General features: G+C 40.2%; 1 protein-coding gene across 1 annotated transcript; it reads right to left on the bottom strand.

The window, feature by feature from the left end:
* Positions 1-7,008: 7,008 nt before the first annotated feature.
* LOC134846661 (probable serine/threonine-protein kinase DDB_G0278509) lies at positions 7,009-8,407 on the bottom strand. The gene is made up of 2 exons (XM_063864045.1): positions 7,916-8,407; positions 7,009-7,614 (listed from the first exon to the last, which is right to left on the bottom strand). Exons 1-2 carry the CDS (start codon positions 8,405-8,407, stop codon positions 7,009-7,011), a joined length of 1,098 nt encoding a protein of 365 aa, XP_063720115.1.
* Between the last annotated feature and the right edge of the window lie 12,368 nt (positions 8,408-20,775).

The raw sequence follows: 20,775 nt of genomic DNA, 5'->3' as shown, positions 1-20,775 counted from the left end.
CACAATGGAAGTAGACCTAATGGTCTACTGGAAGTATGTAAATGAAGGCGCATGGTTTCGTTATCCGTGCTCAGAAGAGCCTGCTGGGTCCCGCGGATGTATCTTCACCCAGGCTGGGTGCAAACGGATTGGGGAACCCTACCATGCGGAGCCACTCATGAACATTCCCGTAAAGAGGTAATAACATTGGCTTTTGCTGTTCAATGGCTTACATATTCAGTTTTTGCGCTATCTTAATAGAATTTTTGCGATTATTTGCGGAATTTTCACGCTTTTTTTTCTATTTAGTACTGTTGGCGAATTTCATGCATCTGAGATGAATGGTGAGTTGGGTCCAAGGGCTGTAAAAAGGCTCCGTTCAGATTCACCTCATTATTATGAGTCGTCTGATGACTCAAGTTGAGACTGGACTTATCAAACTCTTTCAACTTTTGTAATCAGAGTCATTTCTTATGTATATCTTCAAGTTAATATATGATTTCTGTACTCAAAACGCTCGCTAATGGTGTTAATATCAATCCTGGTTAACCGTACGATAGCGTCGTGAGGTTAGGTGACTTAAAAGTGAGTTATTATCAAGGTTTTTTCTTGGGACACGGCCCAATCCTTTGGACCGGAATAGGAAAATTTTTTTTCTTCAGATTTGTTCTAACCATGCTAGATCGACGGGGAAGGGTCGATAACCTACCCTTGTTGGAGAGTTTTTTGACCTAAAATAATTTTTTCGAGAGTTATCGATTTTCAAAGTTGGTGATTTTCGCGTTTTTTCGTATTTTTCCACTATTTTTGGCCAAAGATGTGCTCCAGAGTACTCGTCCAGTCCATATTTTTGCTTTACTGGCTGATTCAGAATGTTTTACGATCACAAAGAGCCATTAAAGGTGTCAAAAGGAATTTTCTCCATGTTTTGCATATTTTTCATCTGTGATTCTGAGAGGATTTTCGCCTTTTTTTTTTTTTTTCGTTTTTGTCAACTTTGATCATTTTTGATACTTTTTTTTTTCACACTGGCTGCCTCCGGCGCTGCCCACAGGGGACATGAAGTGTGTATGATCAGTGGCTAGCAAAATTTTTAAGTTTTTGATGCATTTTTGAGAAAATTTTAGCCAATTTTTGATTATGCCGTGAAATTTTTCCGCTGGAAAGACTGCTTTAGTGACCGATTTTAAGTAATTGGTTACGAGGTGGTGCCATGGAGATGGCACCATCCAATGTACTGTAACATGATCGTTATACGGCATACACTAAATCGTGTTAATTCTTCGTTTTTGTTCTAGATTTCTAGAGGAGACGACTACTCATATTCATCACTTTCATCAGTTTCATCATGGCTGTGTCGTCTTCTTCATCAGGTCGTTCAGATTTTGCTATCAGATCACTGTTGAAGTAGCGTATTAAGCAGGTTAGGTTTGTGGTTACATGTAGAGATATACTTTGATATCCGTGTTGTAAAAGACGTCCGCTATCATCTGATAAACTGTTTCAAAACTGAGTCCGTCAAGTCCGCATCCGAGTTTTGGTAATGCAATTTCCTTTATTCCGTGACGATTTAGCTGCGCTCGTAGTTGACACAAGCTGACTGACAGGTGATAATACATTGGTTTTTCAAAATATAGATTTTTTGTGATCAAATTATAGATGAATTTCTTGTCGGTTGGTTCGAAATATGCGATCGAGGATCCTATTTGGGGGTTTTCGATAGACAAAAGCGATGATTTGATTTCAGGGTAGGCCGCTGCTATCTGTTTTGCTAATCCTTTACCCATCGCGAAATCGCTCGATACGCAATGTGCAATTGGGCCAGGGAAATGAAGTATATTTCCCTTACCTAGTGTGATATTCGTCGTTATTCCGATAGTGTTTAATGTTGATGGTCCTTGGCCATCCTCTGTTTCGTCGTTTCGATTTTCGTTGCGTCGGCCACCTAATAATGTCTGTTTTGCACGCTTCACACTGTTTTTGATTACGTTTCCTTTTTCTTCGCGGGTTAATCCTAAATTTTCATTGGCCATAGCGACTTGGTCTTGAATTGATTTTTTTCGAGCCGCTGCATCACATCGCGGTGTGAATGTGGTTGGTGCTCTTTCGTGTCCTCCGATCGTTCGCATTCCGTATCTACGTACTACTAACGGTGGTGGCGTGATTTCTCGTCGCTGAACACGTTTATTAAATTGTACTCGTTGAGCGTGAATTCTGTCACGTGCTTCAAATGCGGCTTGTCGCTGCGGTCTCTGGTTTTGCGTTTGAACAGGGTCTGGTTCTTGGAATAGTAAATCTAAATTAAGTGTATCATCATCATCATTCCGTTCGTTTTGTACGTGAGTATTATGCACATCATCGTTGTTCTGCTGTTCTTCAGGGTCTGGAAATTGAATATCACCTTGTGGTTCTTCATTATCGTTTTGATCGTTTACTTCATCTGCTGGTTCTTCTTGTATCTCAGCAGGTGGTGGGGCCACGATGGGTATCGGTGGCGCTATCATCGGCATTGGTGCAGGAATTGCTGGTGGTACGGGTGGTGCTACAGGGGCTGCTGCTCCTGGTGCTACTGCTAGTGGTACCGATAATTGGATTGTTGCTGGCTGCTGAGTTTGAGTGTTTATTTCGGAAGGTTGAATATCTTCTAAGAGCTGAGGTAATTGTCCGTCGAACAGTTCTGGTTCTCCTCGGTACTGTCCTAATGAAGGATCTGTCATAAATGTTGTTGGATCAATGCTTTCTAGGTCTTCTGGTTCTTGTTGAGGCACAACTGGCTTCAATCGAATCCGATGAACACATTGCGTATATAGCGTTCCTATTTTTCGGATGAGATAATTTGAGTTGGTCAGAACCTTTTCTACTCTATAGAGAGGTATCCACACTTGTTTTGATTGTTTTCCGAAATCTGATTGTGTTGTTAATTTAGGATTGAGAAGAAAGCAGTATGAATGAAGCTGGAGCGGTTGTGCTAATGCTTTCTGATCGTAATATCCGCGATATCGTTGATATGAGTCAATGATATTCTGTTTAGTTTCTTTAAATTTCTCTAACATTGCGTCTTGCATTGAGGTTACAAAATCTGATTCAGCAGTTATTGATTCGAGTGCTGTGGTTGAAAAACGAAGGTCAAGTGGTTTGGTTGGCTCTCGTCCATGAAAAATTGCGCTAGGGCTACATCCTATTGATGAATAGTACGATGTATTATGAATAAACGTTGCTAACGGGACGTACTTGTGCCAATCAGACCATTCTTCGTTTGTATTCAGCTTCAAGATTCGTTTGAGTGCTGCGTGAGATCGTTCAACGAGTCCGATCGTCTGTGGGTGTTTGAGTGTTGCATGACTGATTTGTATCTCCAATAGCGATGTAAGCTCATGCATTAGTTTCGATGTAAATGCACTTCCTAGATCTGACAAGATTCGTTTCGGGACGTAGCTATGGGTAAAAAAAATTTTCGTCAGTTCCCTCGCAATTGTATCCGCTGACACATTTGTCAGTGGTATTGCAAACAGGTATTTAGAAAAGACATCAATTCCCGTAAGGACAAATTTATAAACTGTGGATCGAAATGGTCCTACGATGTCAATTTGCATCATGTCGCCTGGGAACGATTGTAATGATGAAACTGGTTGTAATGGAGGGGTTTGGTATCTGCTGGAGTTTTTCTTCAGTTGGAGACAAGTCAGGCAATTCTTGATGATATGCAGAAGAAACTCTGTGAATCCTGGAAAGTAGAATCTCTTCCTGAATTCCTCTATGGTTCTGCCCATTCCGAGATGTCCTCCACTCGGTGAGTTATGTAGACGGTACACGACTTCCTGCCACAGATGTTTGGGTAGGCAGTATTGATGGTATTTTACTTTGCCTGTGTCATCGAAGAATTTTCGGTAAAGAATTTGGTCTTTCAGTTCAAGTCGATTAAACTGCTTTGCGTATTTTTTCCGTTTGCTGTTCTCGTATTTCAAATCTGGGATTTCGTTAAGAAGTATCCACTTTATGACTTCCTCAATGTCGGGATCCTTGCTTTGTTCCTCCTTGAAATTCAGTGGTTCATTCCTGTTTTGTATATCCGAAAAAACATCTGCTGGATCGGGGTATTCGATTGCTGATATTGCTGGTTTCATTAGTCGTACAAGCGTTTGTGCTTCTAGTTCATCCGAGTTTTGTGTTATGGCTTGTTTTTGCAAGTATGCTTCGAGAAGGCCCACAGATTCCAGTTGTTGACGCAATTCGTTTGTCATCTGCATCTGTTCAGGGAATGCTTCCTGTATTTCCTCTACAGAGTTGAGTGATGCATCTGGTACTTTTGCCGTTGAATCTATGTGTATTTCTCGTACTGGTATTTTGTCTGTTAGTCGCAAAGATAGAGATGCATTCGGATCTGTCTGCATGCGCGACAAAAAATCTGCTGCATGATTTGCTTTTCCTGGTATGTGCGCTATGACAATGTTAAATGCTAAGACTCTGTCTAAGAAATTCCAAACGGATGGTGGTATTGACTTTGATTGAAAAAATTGTGTTAAGCTTCGATTATCTGTTAGAACGATTACAGGTTTTGTTGCACCCCAGATGAAGTGTGCAAAGTGGTCTAATGCGAAGTAGAGTGCTAAGAATTCCTTGTAGTAGATCGAAAATTTTAGTTGTGGTTCATTGAAAAGTCTTGATCCAAATGATACTGGTGCATAGGTTTTCGTTTTGCCTTTGTTTTCAGTGCTTATGTAGTCCTCTACCATGAGAACAAATCCAGTTCCGTGATAACTTGCATCACAAAGGATCACATATTGCAAATCAGGCTTTGGTAATCTTAGTGTTATCGTCGTTGCTTGCAAAAGATCGTGTTTAAGTACTTCAAGACCTTTGTGGTGTTCTGGTAGAATTCTAAAATCAGCATCCTTTTTCAAAAGTCTGTAAAAGGGTAGTAATTTTTCTCCTAGGCTTGGCATATAGTTCCTAAAGAACTGTACAAATCCGATAAGTCTCTTGACTTGTTTTACAGTTTGCGGCATTCATATATTACGTAGGAATTTTTATATTTTTACTTCTTCGGGGGAAACTCCCGCTGGTGTTACTATGTTGCCTAAGAATTTCATCTTTTCTGTGCCTATTTCGCATTTACTTGGTGATAATTTCAGTCCTGATTTTTGGATACAATCAAAGATTTTAGACAAGGTTGGTATTAGTTCATCAAAAGTGTGCACTGCACTTCCTATATCATCCATGAACTGAGTACACATATCCCCTGCTAAGCATGGATCTAGGTAATGACGGATGAAAGAACTAAATCCGGTTACTGATTTGTTCAGACCTTGAGCTAGACATTTATAGGCATAGGTGCGTGATGAAAAGTTAAATGCCAATAGTTGAACTGAGATGTCATCTGCCATTTGCACACAATGGTATGCTTGCGAGCAATCAAGCTTTGTAAACAGTTTCTTTCCGGCAAAATGATTTGAAGCATCTGTCATGTTTGAAATTGGGAAGTTGGCATTTAGATAGTCATTTTTGAGCGAATGGTTTATTCTTCTTAAGTCAATAAGCATTCTGAGTTTGCCTGATGGTTTTCGATGAGCAAACAGTGGACTACTGTACTTTGATTGTGATAACGTTGTTATTAAGCCAAAGTAGTGCATTATTGCTAGTTCAACCGTTAATTCCTTTCGTAGGTGGATTGGCGTTGGTGGACCTTGTGTATACAGGGGTCGTTGATGTTCCGGTGTGAGTTTAATTTGAAGTTCGGAATTATACCCGACATCAAATCGATGTTTGGCAAATACGTCTGAATATTTAACTAGTAAATTTTCTACTTCTGACCTTTGGGCGTTCGTGAGGATGGAATTTTCCCAATTGAACTGGCTTAGGAATGTCAATCTATCATGGTCATTCAATTTCGGTTCACAAAGTTCAAGTTTTTTAAAGTTGAGGATCTGATCGTAGATTTCTCTTTGAATCGGTGTAAGAAAATTAGGGTTTTCACACGTTTCCGGTGTCGGGAACCAAAATTTTTCATACTCTGGCTGAGGTTTGCTAATTTTCATGTTATCTGTTTCATTCACTTGAATAAATTGATTGATTTCATGCTCTAAATCCTCTGGATTATTCATTTTTGCGAGTGCTAATGTCTGTGAATCAATTGGGATGATGTTACGAGTGTCTGTTGATCTTAAAATCGTAAAATTTGCTATTTTACTTCTGTTTGGTAGGGTTATTACGTGATCTGTAACGTTGAGTGCTGCAATATATAGTTTGCTGTCTGCTGTTGTTTCACTAATTGATGACATAAGTGCAATATTGGAGTCATCTTCAAATTCAGGGATTGGTAAAACTGTTCCAATAGTGTTTTTGATATTTGTTTCTGTGAAACATTCTAACAGTACTGTTTTCTTCGGTTGAATAACGTATTTCTGTGACAGAAGTAGGGCAAATCGTAGCGTAGGTTTCTTGTGTCGTTTTGAGGTAGGTGACTTGATTTCGTTGACTTGGATTGTCAATTCTGGAAATTTAAGAAGGTCATATTTTGGACAAATTTCTATGTTGTGCTTTTTATAAAATCCGTTTCCAAGTATCATAGAATTTGCTTTTGGGAGCACTAAAAAATTTTCTGTAAAGGTTTGCGCTGCGATTCGGAAACATATTATAGCTTCTGTATCTATTGGTACTAGTTGTCCAGCTGCCATTCGTACTCGTTTCAACTTTGGTTCTTGGGTCTGGATTACTTTATATAATGTTTTGTCTTCTTTGAGTTCATTTAAGGTTTTTCTGGTAATGACGTTTGCACAGGCACCAGTGTCTACAAGTGCGCGCCTGAATGTTTGAGGTGCAAACTGAAGTTTGACGTAAGTTAAAATTTTATCAATTTCCGGGACGACTGCGTAAAGATCAAGAATTTCTTCTGGATCAATTTTTTCATTGGGGTCGATTTTCCGCTTCGTTTGATCAGGGTGTGGTTTTTTGGGTCGCTTTTTGTGAGACTTAGAGTTTCTTTTTCGTTTAGGAGTTTTGGCTGATTTTTCGTTGATGATTTTCGTTTCTTTACTTGACTCTTGACTCGGTGGCTTTAGAGGTTTTTTGGCTGCTGTTGGAATGGGAAAGATTGTCCCCTTCCTTGAGGTTTTTGTCGAAAGTGACATTGACTGGCTGTATGGTTAGGGTATCCGCAGTTCTCACAGAATACTGCAGTTGCTTGGATGACTGGCATGTATGGCATGGCTGGGTTTTGTATATCAACATTTTGTGCTTGTTGTTGGACTGACTGTTGTTGATAGTTATTTGGTTGCGGAAATTGGTAGTTCTGATTTGGGAAGAATGGTTGGAACTGTTGCTGTTGGTTTCCTCGGAAATTATTGTAAGGGTTTCGGTAACGTCCACCTCTTCCTCGATATCCAGATCTGAAATTGCTCTGGTGAGGGTATTGTCCTCTATAATTTTGATTCCCCTGGTTTGACTGGTTTCCTGGGAAGAATTCGGTTGAATGGTCAGGGTAGGGTTGGTAAGATTGTCTCTGCTGATAACCTCTGCCTCCTCCGCGAAATCCTCGTTGGAAACCACGGTTATAGTCATTTCGCGGTCGATTCTGCTGATGCTGCTGCTGTTGTTGTTGTTGTTGTTGTTGTTGTTGTTGTTTGGATGATTGTTGCGCTGAAGTCGATGCTTCTTGACGATTTCTATCGCTCATTTGCGTTCGAATTTCGTTGAATTGTTTTTCCATAGCTTCTTGTGTCGCGCTAAGTTAAGACAAGGCGTTTATCAGATTATCGGATACTGTTGCGCTAATTTCATTGAATCCATCCTCTGGATAATCTTCTTTTCGGCAAACTTCGCGTATGGTCATTTGTCTCCTTGTATATGTACACAATTCTTGTACTGTTTCTCCCGCAGGGCGATCCATTAGTTTGCCTCGAAGCCAATTGGGCATGGCTTTTATAAAAAGTCTGCGAACCTGTTCATCCCGATTTTCTCTGACTGCGTCTAATCTTTCGTCGCGTTGGGCAGTTTCTCGAGCATGTCGTGCTGCTTCGAGAGCTGCATCCGCTGCTCCTGCATCAATTGGGTTAGGAATTGCAATTTCAGGCGTTGGGTATGCTTTCTCCGCTTTTTTCTGTAACGTCACCAAGAAATTCTCCGGCGTATCCTTCTTTAAATCAAATTTAGTTTGTTCAAGCTTCAAGACATGAACTTCTTGAAGTTGAGGATTACTGAAATGGTCTCGCAATGCTGTCAGACTATTCGCTACGTTTTCTCTGGTTGCGGCTGGTAACGTTTGGTAAAACCGAAGTGCGTGATCTCGCAAATGGAGTTGAAGAAAGTTCGCTTGCTGGAGTGGTGCGACACCTGCAACTCCGATGAATCCGTTGAAGAGTTGTTCGAATTGGGCGAAATCTTCGGCATCCGTACCGCCGTATGGTGTGACTGAGATTTGAGCGTGCGCCATTTACAATTTTGATGATTTTCAGTCTGATTTATGCAATTAGTGAAACTTATTAGCACAAATTAGGATAGGTTTTCCGCAAAAGGTAATAAGTTACGAGCTATTTCGTTTAAGTACTCAATATGGTTATTGGCAAATGTTCAATAATCTTTAGGTGGGTTTAGGTAGTGGTACGATACTATTTTGACTTTAAGCATTAATTTATTGCATTTACGCTTCTCCAATTTTTGATGAATTCATAAATTTAATGATTGATTTCAAACTGGGTTGATTGAGCGCACACCAATTTTAAAACTTCCACCAATATATAGCACAAGAGTCTTAATGGTTTGACCTACAAGTTTGTAGAGACGAAAGTTCTCGAGTTTTTCCCCTGATACATCACTTGGATGAAGTTTCCTCAACTAGAAAATCCACAAAAACTGTAGGATGTAGTATAAGTTTTCACTTCTTTGGCTCGACACAGTTGCTGCGCTTGATCTATTGTTTTAGCACCCTTGCGATGTCGTCTGGATGTTCAGCTGGAGTGGGTGGAGATTGTCACTGTCGTTCACGAACTATCACCATATGACATACTGCTTGTTGGTCTCTATTTGCATGTTCTTTCTAGATGTTATTGTTGCAGTATCTTATCACGGACGCTTGGGCCCCGACAGCATGAATCTCTCCCTAATCTTCAGCTCACTAACAATTTAGCTTTTGGTTAGTTTTATTCAATTTCTCTTTCTGACTGTTTATTAGACTAACTATCGCATGCTTCTCAATTCTGAACACACTATTTACATTGTGTCAATAATAAGTTATTCAACTGCATGCTTGAGATTTTAACATTATACATTTTCTAATATGGCAATAATTTCATGGCTATCAATGACATCACTTTAGAGGTGTCACAATGTTTTAGCCCAGAATTCTTGTTTGATAAAAAACAGATAGTATGAAATTGTATGGGTATTTTTATTTAATTTTTTTGAGACGATTTGGAAAACTTTATTACTTTTTGCAAAATTTAGTTTTTTTTTCTGAAAAACCTGCCTTTCAATTTTTAAAAGGTAATCGTATCCATAAAAATACCGTCTACATTCATATGTACTTGCATACTCCGCTGGTATCTTTTTGTGCTTTCCCTTTTTGTCTACAGCCTTCGAAAAGGTCTGTGGGGGGTATATTTGACCAATATTTTGATTTTTTTGTTCACAAAATGACCTGCCAAGTTCGAGGTTTTAGTTTCAATGAATTCAATAGAGGTTTTAGTTTCAATGAATTCAATTCGCTTACAAGTCACAAAATGCTCAGCTTGGCCTCTTTATGAGTATGCCTTTGTATCTCCAAACTTTATGGAGTGTTTTTTGTCTAAATTTTTGCGAGTAATTCTCGGGCTTGAGCTGAAAATCTGTGCGAAACGAGTTTGCTCAGAAAAATCTGATGTGAAATAGATTTGAATGTTTTTGCAAAGAAAAGTGGTCAAGAAAAGTAGCTATTATATCTTCGTTATCTTAAATGTTTGATGACTTAGTTGCTTTCAAATCAGGCAATTTGTTAGAGGTTGACCGGCGGACGCGGTAAAAAAGTTGTTTGGCGAGGTAGGAAACCCCCCCCCTCCTTCAGGAAATCCTACATGCACCCTGAGATTCGTTTATGGGTGTGACTGCAACTTTCAAGTCTGTTTTAGTTTGTAGTTTTGTCTGAAAAACAAGATATTCATTGTGGTTTTTCTCATCACCGAGAGAATCTTGTGTTTACGGCTTCTCATTTATATTAACGAGTCAAAGGCCTGTCATGTAAAATTTTGATACAATTGTTGACCAATCTTTCTTTGAGGAGACTAAAAGCGCGCGGGGAAAATTCGCATCCCACGCCATTCCTTTCCAAGTCGCCTTTAGAGTTGTGTGGACAGAATACTTCTGGACGTGTAGTAGCACGCAGCAGTATATTTGCCCTCCTCTTCTGACGATTTTGTACGTTTTTTAAGGTTGTTTGGCGACAGACATTTTTTGCCGGGCGCCAGCTGTTTTTTTCCAGCGCCTGCTATTTATTCCCAAAATTTATTAAGAGTGCCTTGGGGGCTTATACTTTATCTAATACTTATAGCCCATCTTTCTATCATTAGAGGACCAAAAAATTTGAATTAACTGTTTGTTTCGCGTAGCGTGTTACAGTGTCGAGTCATAGTCTCTCTTTTTGCTCTTCTCATATTTTTCCCATCATCGGCAAGTCCTTCTGAGTCACGTATCCGAATCCCACCTGTGCAACTATTTCATTGTCATTACTCAGAGTCTCAGCCGAAACAACTGGTTTCTCGTCTCCTGCCGCGACTGTAGTCGCCTGGTCCATAGACGCTGCTTTGCTTCCGCCCTTTCGGTTCTTGGACGGGGATCTCGATTTTCTGGCACGGCTGCCTCCGCGTGACCTGGAACCGTGTTTGGACTCATCGCCTGGAGCGCGGCCAGATGCCCGTACTCTGGTAATTCTAGAAACATTGTTGATAACTTTAATTAATTTTAGGCCAAGAATTGAAATTTTGTTCTAAATATAAAATTGGATCTGTAAATCAATGCTTTGATTCTTTGTCGAATTAAATGAAATTGCAACTTTTTTGCGCGTGTGATAAATTTAATTTATGGGACCAAGAGTATTTAAATTGAAATTAGTTCTCTATCCAAAACACTTTTGGTGGTAATAATTTACCTGATCTGTCGCTCCATAGATTGGCTTGACATTACTGCTCTGTGTTGTGACTCGTCTCGGGGCGATGGGAGTTCTATGTCCATAGTCTTCGGAGTATTCACAGTACTTCCATTAATGTACTTTCCATTCACCGAATGGGCCCCACGACTGCTTCCTGGGGCGCCTGGATGAAGTTTGAACGAGGAGCTGCGCATCGCCACACCTCCGACATGTTGGGCTCGTGTCGCTGCAGTTCTGGGAGTCACAGGAACCGAAGCGAGTTCGGCCTCGTTGACTAGAGACCTCTCGAAGTTCAGAGGAAGGTTAAGTGACGGAGTTGATTCGGGCCTCATGTCAATTGCAAACTGGGATCCACGAACACTTTGGGAGGCGTAGGAGAGCCCATCACTTAGACTTTGCATACTTTTTCTAGTCATCAGTTTGTACATTGATTCGGCGTTATGCATACCTTGACCATCAAAGTTTCCATTTATGTCATTCAAAGATTGCAAGCTCTGCCGTTTATGTAGCGCTTTTGCTTCCTTTTTATCTTCGAATACTTGAACCGAGTAGTTGGTCTCGTGGTTTTCGGGATACACGACATTGACATGTGGTTTAACGTTGCGCGCTTCGGAATGTGATGCAATGGCCCGATTCGATGAGTGATGATGGGGCGAATTTGCTTCCAACTGTCTTCCCTGCATTGCATGTTGCAGTTGCTGCTGGCGCATTGCAACATTTGACGCTACATGATGAGCTGCTATGTTGGAGTTCTCTGAGTATCCGACCGTAAGTTCAATGTGAGGCCGGGGTTCCTGGATTTGCATCAACTGGGCTCTGCTTTCAGAATCACCAGACATTGTCTGTTGGTTGTACCTTTGCTGTTGATGTGGTGAATCGATGTTCTCATATATCGCCCAAACCTCTCGAATCTGTGCAGAGTCGACATTAGAAATGGGATCCATGCTTTGGGCACTGGTATCAGATGTGGGTTCAGTCTGACCGGCTTGCACTCCGAGAATCTGAGGTCTTTCATTGGCTCCAATTGGACCTTGATGGGTACCCGAGTATTCTTGACGAGCAGTACTTCCATCACGTACAGTTTCCATTGATACATGTTGGCTCAGATTTTCAGATACATTAGCGGCGAAAGCTTCTGAATTCAGTATTTGCTCATGGAGGTTTGTACTTTCACCAGTTGCAAAGCTCTTATCTGCTGGATTATTAGAAGTATTGTTTTTGTTATTAGAATCGACGATGTTGATGTCATTTCTTCGAGCGTTTGAGAGCTCCTTCGAAATAGCCGAATTTGAAGGTGAGTGAAGTTGAACTGAAGGTGTTGCTGAGGGTCCCAGTCGAGGAGTTTCCATCGCTTCGGTAAACCCATTCATCTCAGTTTCCTTGACTCGCTGTCTAGTTATGATGGACTTTTCATTCGGCGAGGATTTCGGTACATCAACCATAAATCGTTCCATCTTTTCACCACTAGAGATTTCGATACTGGCTCTGCGAGTATCTGGTTGAAGAATAGTTTCGGAAGCATCGAAGAACTCGGCCGAAACTGCAGCTTCGTCAACGATTGTGGCGTCCAGGCCAAATTGAGCTACTGCTGGACTTCGAACTGAAGCATCGGTAACCACTCCGCTAAACTGCTCTTCAAGTTCTTCAGCATGACTTGAATCAAAGACACCAGAATGAGATTGAGGTTGAATGAACTTCTGAGCTGATCTTTCTTGACCTGCAATATCTGGAACTCCAGAAATATTTTCAGTTTCAGCTTCTGCAGATGAAGTTTGATGGATGCTGCATGTTTTCTCTTTAGTTGACATGCCTGGAGATGTTGCTTGTAATTGCAGCTCTACCGAGTTATCGCCTGGTAACTGTTGCATTGAGTTTCCAGTCTTGCCTTTATGCCGAGGTGCAGCTATTTCATTTTGCTCGTTGTAAGAAACAACTTGGCTTGCGTTTTGAGGCATAGTTTGGCTGTGTTCACCGTATAGTTGGATATTTTCAGTTTCTTCTATGCGCTTTGGCAGTTCTTGTTCTTCTCTCACCGTTAGTTCTCCTGGGTTTTCGGCTGATTGCTCATTCATAGACACTTCTTGGCTGAAATACTGGCTGCCTGAAACAGGGTCGTGATACTGAGTTGCTTCTGGGTTTACTTCATAGTTGTAGTCATACGAGCTTCTTTGAGCTCCAAATTCTGCTTTGGCCGCGTGGGTTTCACGTGTCTCGCCACTGCTACAATTAGACTCAGTATGTGCGTCATGTTTCTGAACAGGAATAGATTGGTCCTCGTTTTTATTGAAGTCGTTTTGTTGATCAGCCGCTCTCTGTCTAACTTGTTGCGTTGGGTAGTTTTCCATGTTTTCATCGCACGAATGGAACGAGTAACCCTCGGAAACTTCTGCCTGGTTCTGAGAAGTGGTTCGCTCTTCAATTATTGGCGTCATTGTAGAACCGCTGCTTCGCTTGTTGCCACTTAAAATATCATCTGAGGAATTGGCGCCCGATTCAAATGACACACTTTGTTCGGGATGCACGATCGGCTGAAAACTATCATCTGAAAACCTTCGGAGGTTGACTCTTCCGGCTTCAGCGCTAGACTTACTGGATTGAATTTCATAGTCCTGGTATTCAGGACTCTCGTCGTATGAGTTGAGTGCCTCCGCGTCCTCCAAATTATCCATGTAGTTTCCGTACTCACTGGACTCCTGGTTCCGACCTCGAGGCAGAAACGATGACTGGGAAGATTGAAAGCTGGGATTCCTTCGGTTGCCTCCACCACCTCTTTTAGTCGGACGTCGAGATCCGACTCCGCTGTCGATGTCACTCGGTCGATGTCCTTTCGGATCCGGTGGTTGTTGCTCATAACTATCTTCGGGTTCGAACTCGTCGTCGTTTTCTTGTTCTTCCTCCTGCTTTTCTGCTACACCCTTTGACTTCCGTTTGTGTTCTTTCGGCTGTATAGTCCAGAGATTATCTCTGGCGTCATCAAGTTGGACAATAGCTGTCGGCTCCTCAGAAGATTCATCATCGTCGATGCATTGCAAGTGACTCTGTCTTTGAGTAGGCTGATTCATTTCATATTCTGGTTTCACCTCATCAATTGACCTGTTATACACTGACGGATCGGCCGAGCTTTTGCTTGGGTAAAAATCAATATCGCCTTCTTTCTCGGCGGGAACAGTTACGGAATTTGCTGCAGCTGATTCATTGCTGACGACATCCATTTGGCTCTCCATCGCGGATGGAACTTGGATTCCGGCATCCACACCTCGCTCTTGAGGCGAAGCGGCTCTCTCATCGTTCGCAAAACTAATTTCAATGCTAGATCGAGACTTGCTTTTGGCATATGAGTATGATTTGCTCTGGGATCCGACAGAGCTCTTGGAGTATTGGCTCTGCATATCCGAGTTGACGAACTCACAAGTTGGGCTTCCTGTCTCGAGTGGCTTGGCCAGCATTCGACGGTTGGTATGCTGCTCTGGTTGGCTCCCAGCGTCGCTTTGGGTTAGACTGTGCTCTTGTTGCAAGTCCTGAAAATATTCCTTTTTTTAATAATAAACTTGTTTTCAATTTTATACCTATCTACATGTTTGCAATAATGACTGCCGAATATCCCTAAAGTTACTATTAAAATAGATGACTTCTTAACCTTGTCAGCAAAAAAATAGGAAAAAGTTATGAACTCGATGACGCTGAAAAAAATTGACTGATATAAAACATTCAACATTTGAATTTCAAGAAACTATATCACGTTCAAGCCCTTGTATACTTCCGAATTTTTTGTTGACTTTTATGGTACCTTTAAACTCACAAAAGCCACACGGCGTAAACAAGGATATTCATTTGCTGCGCCAGTAGTACAGAATGTTCCGACTACATTCATAAAAAACTACATTTTTTTCTTTTTCAAATTGATGTCGTTTCTTGTGCGTGGTGATGAAATAGTGATGAAAAAACTATACAAAGGCGTACAAAAATAATAAATTAGGCATAATCGACAATAGTTGTACTTATTACCAAAAAATATATAATTTTCTGTTTCGATGGTCGGAACAATAATGAAAATTTACCTAATTCACTGAAACTTAAATACATGTACAAGTGCATGTGTTTTCTTTCCTATATGATATGATTCTCTTTTGACCCATTTTACGAAAACTGTTACCTTGGTAGTCTGTTCTGTTTCTGTCACATTTGGTCCCGGAGTCATGTCTCTAACATTCATATTTTCCTCCTCAACCTCCTCTTTTTCTTCGAAAGTTTCGGCCGAGAAAGTTTCAGCTATTGAAGGTTGTTTTTCATTATCCACGCTGTGCATGTGTTCAGACAATTCCCTCAAATTCCTCTGGAAAAGTTTGGGTTCACCTCCACTTTCATCGACTGGAGTTTCACCTGTTCTGGATGCTGCTGCTGAGTCATACCGCGGGATATCTGCACTGCGAGACATACCCTCGCGAGAAGCTTCCTCGGGATGTGCTTCAAGTGCATCCTTGTGCTCTCGTTCTTTGTCCACTCGAACTGGCATAGCTTCGCCGACCTCGACTTCTTCGTCGTAAGATTTGACGATTCGAGGAGTCTTGCTGTTCTTCGAACTTGCAAGCTGAGTATGTGCTTCCAGAATCCAAGGAGGCCGAGAGTCCTCGATGTTGAAAGCATATTCGGGCCTAGCTCCTGAATCATTTGTATCCACGGAGCCTCCGTCCCCGTCGTCTTTATCGATGTTGCGGGTCCTCGCGTTTGATGTGCCACCCGCAAGATTGTCTTGATCTTCGGGCTCCTCGTGGAATGAACTAATCACTGTATCTTCTCCCAAGGTAACTCCACTCTTTGCCCCTTCTCTGTCATCCTCGCCTAACAGGTCATCTGGTGACGGCCCGACTCCAACGTCCGCAGTCATTTTAGACCTCACAACACCTTGACTATCTGATTGGTCGCCAGTCAAGGATCTATCTCCAGTGCGTTCGCCAGTTTTATCAGCCAATAAGGCCCCTCCTGGAGTAACTTGAGCTGATCTGGATCTGGAGACTCCCGTTTCTTCAGCTGCTGCCGATGATGGGTATCTCTGAGGACTCTCAGCGTTACCCACGTCAACATCATTCTTGTCTGCAAATGGCCGCTCATCTTCGACCTCAATGAGAGGCGCTTCACTTTTCCGGATGCCCATTTTAACATCATTGTTTCCAGTTTTTGGATCGATCTCAATCGAATCCAGCTCAACTTCGGATTCATTTGTCATGCTCAATCGCATCGGGGCAATCGCAACTTGATTAGCTTTTTCTTCTTCGAGTTCAATGTCGCATTCTTCCATTCCACCCGTCAATTCCCATTTCTGTCGTGAGTTTTCTATTGGATGCAATGGTTTCAAACCACTGAATTGCGGTTCCGGTTGCGGAGTGGGTGTTTTTGGATCTTCAGTCGGTGGAATTGCAGCTTCAGTTGCTCCAGAAGTAACCAATGATCGTCCACCGGAGACGTCGTCGAGACCTGACCGCGCTGCAACTTTGGCTGTTCCAGAAGTAAACATTGAACGTCCGCCCGAGACATCATGGATACCTGGCTGTGCTGAGACTTCCGCTGTTCCAGAAGTAACCAATGATCGTCCACCGGAGACGTCGTCGAGACCTGGCTGTGCTGAGACTTCCGCTGTTCCAGAAGTAACCAATGATCGTCCACCGGAAAAGTCGTCGAGACCTGGCTGCGCTGCCGAGGGACCATTTGTTCCGTCTCGCGATGGTCCACGATCAATGTTAATTGGGATCTGTGAATGCACCGCATCCTGGGACTTAGACTCGGCGCTTTGTGCTACTTGATCGTATTGACTTGATGTTTGACCAGATGCGTCTGAGGGTCCACTTGGTTCCACAGATCCGAGAGCGTTTGGAGTTTGGCTGACAAGTTGGCCTCCTTGTTCGTCTTTTGTTATGTCTATGAAGCTTGATTTAGACGCATCCACATCCAATTCCCGCTTCACTCCGGAGACATTGGCTGATCCAGCTGCCTCGTCCAAACGGCTAGACGCGTCAGATGTAGCAACCATGTTCCTGAAAACGCTGATTTCTTTTTAAATTGTCTAATCGTTATTTTAGTGTTTGATACCATTTTGCAAAACAGAAAAACGCAAATGACACATTTTTCCATTTTTTCGAACTAATGCTAAGCAGTAAAATTGAAGTGAATGGTATTTTGGTTAGTTAAAAGTGAATGATATAAATTGAACAAAATTATTTCGCGCTGAGTAAAAGCTTTGCATTTGCCAGATATTTCAGATAATTTCCTGTAGATTTTGGAAATGTTTTCAGATTATAACCATGGAAAACTCAATTAAAAACTATTTGTATTCAACATTTAACTGCTAATAATTATTCAGTTTTGTAAGTTATGGTCTATCAGAGCACAAAGTATAGCAGCAAATATCAAAACACCTGGTCTTTTTACGCCTAATCAAAAAAGAATGTTCTTTAAAAAACAATCCATTTTCAATTTATACGCGAGTTTGTTCCCATACATTATGAGAAGGAACTTTGTATTCAAATGTGTTGTTTTTTGCGCGCAATTCCGAATTTAAAATCCTTTTAAACCTGATTCAGTCAGCAATAAAAACTTTGAAACCAAAATCCCAGTATCGAGAAAAAAATGGTTTGCATGTTTTGGTTTTTGAGGCTGATGCCATGTTAATCTATAAATTATTTAATTCAAGTTCCACAATAAGTCACAAAATAAGAAGTCCATTTTAACATATTTAATGAAATGGTAATGCTTTCCAACGTTTAATATGTTTTTTTTAATAAAATTAAATATTTACCCTTGAAAAAAACAAGAGTATTGCAATCGGGTACTACACTTTTTCTCCGTAAATAACTTTAGGCACAGAATGGTCAAATGTGTAGGAATGGTAAATTTCAGACATGCTCAGTTTCTTGAAATTTTAAAAAACTACTTTTATTTAGGCAGTAAATAGGTGTAGTCTGTTCCGTCGTTAGTTTACTTTCAAAACTTTTTTTTGAAAAAACGTCGATTTTTTTTCGGTTTCGTGGTTTTCGGCCTAGTTTCCGTCGGTTCAATTCCCGGTTTTGAATGAATATTTTATTGTTTGTTACCCTTTTTGCGGCTTTTTTATTAAGCACGGATGCTATTTTGATTTCGAATTTTTTAATTTTGTCAATTTACAAAGTCAGATTTTTAATAATTTTTTTCATATAATATTTTTACGATTGAACGTTTTCGGCTTATTTTTTATAGAATAGTGAACTTATATTTGTTTCGAGGGCCAAAAATTCCGGTTCGAAAAAATCGTGTTTAATTACCGTTGCGAGGGCAAGTGTCTTGAAATTGGTAAAAAGACTTTTTCCAATAAACAGTTTTTTCTTACATTTTATATTTTTTCTTCGACTTGTTTTTTTTGAACCTTCAAAACCTTCAGGTTTCTTCCCTTTTGGCCTAAAGCTAACTACATCGCTTTTGTACTCTAAGGTATGGGGTTCGACTCTCGGCCGGACCTTGTTGTTTTTCATTATATGTGCAATTGAAAAAAACTCGGTAGTTCAATTGTTGGGCTTCCGTTATTCTGCTAAAATTTTGTCGGCTTAGTTGCCACATCACAATTCTTGTTTAACCTGTAAGCAAAAATCATCAATACAATGCAAGTGTTGTTGTTTGTAGGTTCAGGTAGGCGGAGAGGAGGGAGGAGCGAGAGGAGATTTAAAAAATATCAAAGTATGCTATGCTGTCGAGACTTTAGGCTAATTTTTTTAAATTTGAGGGTTCACAAATCTGATAAAACTGGGTAGTTTTGGAGATATGACCTATTGGTTGAAAATTTTTCAGAAGATGACATTACAAACGGTTCATTTAAAAAAAATAGAAGTAGCTGATGAATGTGCACAATTTACGATTGCATTGAATATAGTTGTTTTTTGTTAATATTTTAGGCAGTTGTTTTCCTGTTCATCAAACTATTTTGATATTAAACATGTGTTGATTTCTTGTAATGTCAAAAAACGTTAATTTGGAGCAAAACAAAACGAAAAAAGGGTTTTATGCGTTAATTAAGATTGTTTTTTATTCAATTCTTGAATGCTTATTGTTTAAAACTGAAAATTATGCAAGTTTTCCAAGAATTCATTTTTTGCGCGCAATTCCGAAATTAAATTCCTTTTAACCCTGATTCAGTCAGCAATAAAAACTTTGAAACCAAAATCCCAGTATCGAGAAAAAAATGGTTTGCATGTTTTGGTTTTTGAGGCTGATGCCTTGTTAATCTATAAATTATTTAATTCAAGTTCCACAATAAGACACAAAATTAAGAAGTCCATTTTAACATATTTAATGAAATGGTAATGCTTCCCAACGTTTAATATGTTTTTTTTTTAAATTAAATATTTACCCTTGAAAAAAACAAGAGTATTGCAATTGTATTGCTAAATAGATGCAAAATATATTGCGCGTTAATTATCCCAGAAGTTATTTTTCCCTTTCCGCAACTTATGATTTTTTAGGGACTTTTTTTTCTGTCTGTTTGTTACACAGGCTGTCATGCGCGGACAGACAATTATCATGTGAACTTGGGAGGAAAAAGATCTAACCCAGATTATGTAAAAACCAACCAATTGGTCAAAACCTCAGAGCGCTACAAAAACCATAAAAGGTAAAATATCGTTTTCACTTTCAGCAAAGGACTTCAATATGATTCAAATGATATAGGAAATTCCATTCAAAAGTGGCTAGTTAAAACAGCCCAAATAAAAAGGGTCTCTTTTCCCCCACCTAACGCATTTTTTGATTAGCTGAGTGATTTTTTGGTTACCATTGTTCGGTTGTAAGCAAGGGGATAGCTATCGGGTACTAGACTTTTTTCCCGTAAAAAAACTTTTTCCACAGGACTCATCTTATTGGTGCTTTTCGGAAATATTTTTAACTTTCAGCGTTCCCGGCCCACTAAGCCTGGAGGTAACGAATACGCCTGAGACAGCAAAAACCCCGACCAGAACATGACCAGTAGCTTTTTTTTCAAACGAAAAAGTTTTCTGTTTCAATTGTCTGCTTGTATTTGTCGGCTTTCATTTTGCCAGCTTAGTTGTCATATCGTGGAATCGTTTTTTCTTGCTGCGCCATTTTAGTTTTATTTAGTGATGCTACTTACGTAGTTTTCACTTACCTTGACTTCGTATTTCTTTTTTTAATTCGCTTAAACACGTTATTCGGCACAGAGCACTATTCAGCTTATTTTTTATTGGCTAAGTAATCTAATTTTGGGTCGTTCCAAGGGAAACACAATTTTTAAGATCTCCTCCGCACTTTTTAAATTGGTTAAATTTTTACCACTCAGTTTGTTGAACTTTCAGTTTTTTCTTTTTTTGGCTTAATAGTTTTTGGTTCAAAATATATCAACTTGAAGGCCTTTTTTATCTAGGAAACTTGATGGAGGACTTGAAAGTATTTTTTTTTAGTTTTGTCTTTTTCTAATGAAAACATTTTGTTTTGGGAGCAACGTGTGTCTGCTTGTCTGCTCAAGAATTGTCTGCTTTGGAGGTTTAGTTTCAATGCTCATTTACAGTCAATTGTTTTATTTCTCGGTATATTTTATTGAACGGAATTTTTAATCAAGACAAAGTTTGGACAAATAAGGCAAACTTTTCGCTTCATCTCCTAGTAGTGATAGTCATTCATTTTTTTATCGCAAGAGGCGCAAAACTTTG

The sequence above is a fragment of the Symsagittifera roscoffensis genome, chromosome 5, assembly GCF_963678635.1.
Source record: "Symsagittifera roscoffensis chromosome 5, txSymRosc1.1, whole genome shotgun sequence".
Taxonomy (NCBI): domain Eukaryota; kingdom Metazoa; phylum Xenacoelomorpha; order Acoela; family Convolutidae; genus Symsagittifera; species Symsagittifera roscoffensis.
The sequence above is the reverse complement of the archived record's forward strand: the minus strand, read 5'-3'. Positions and strand labels throughout refer to the sequence as shown.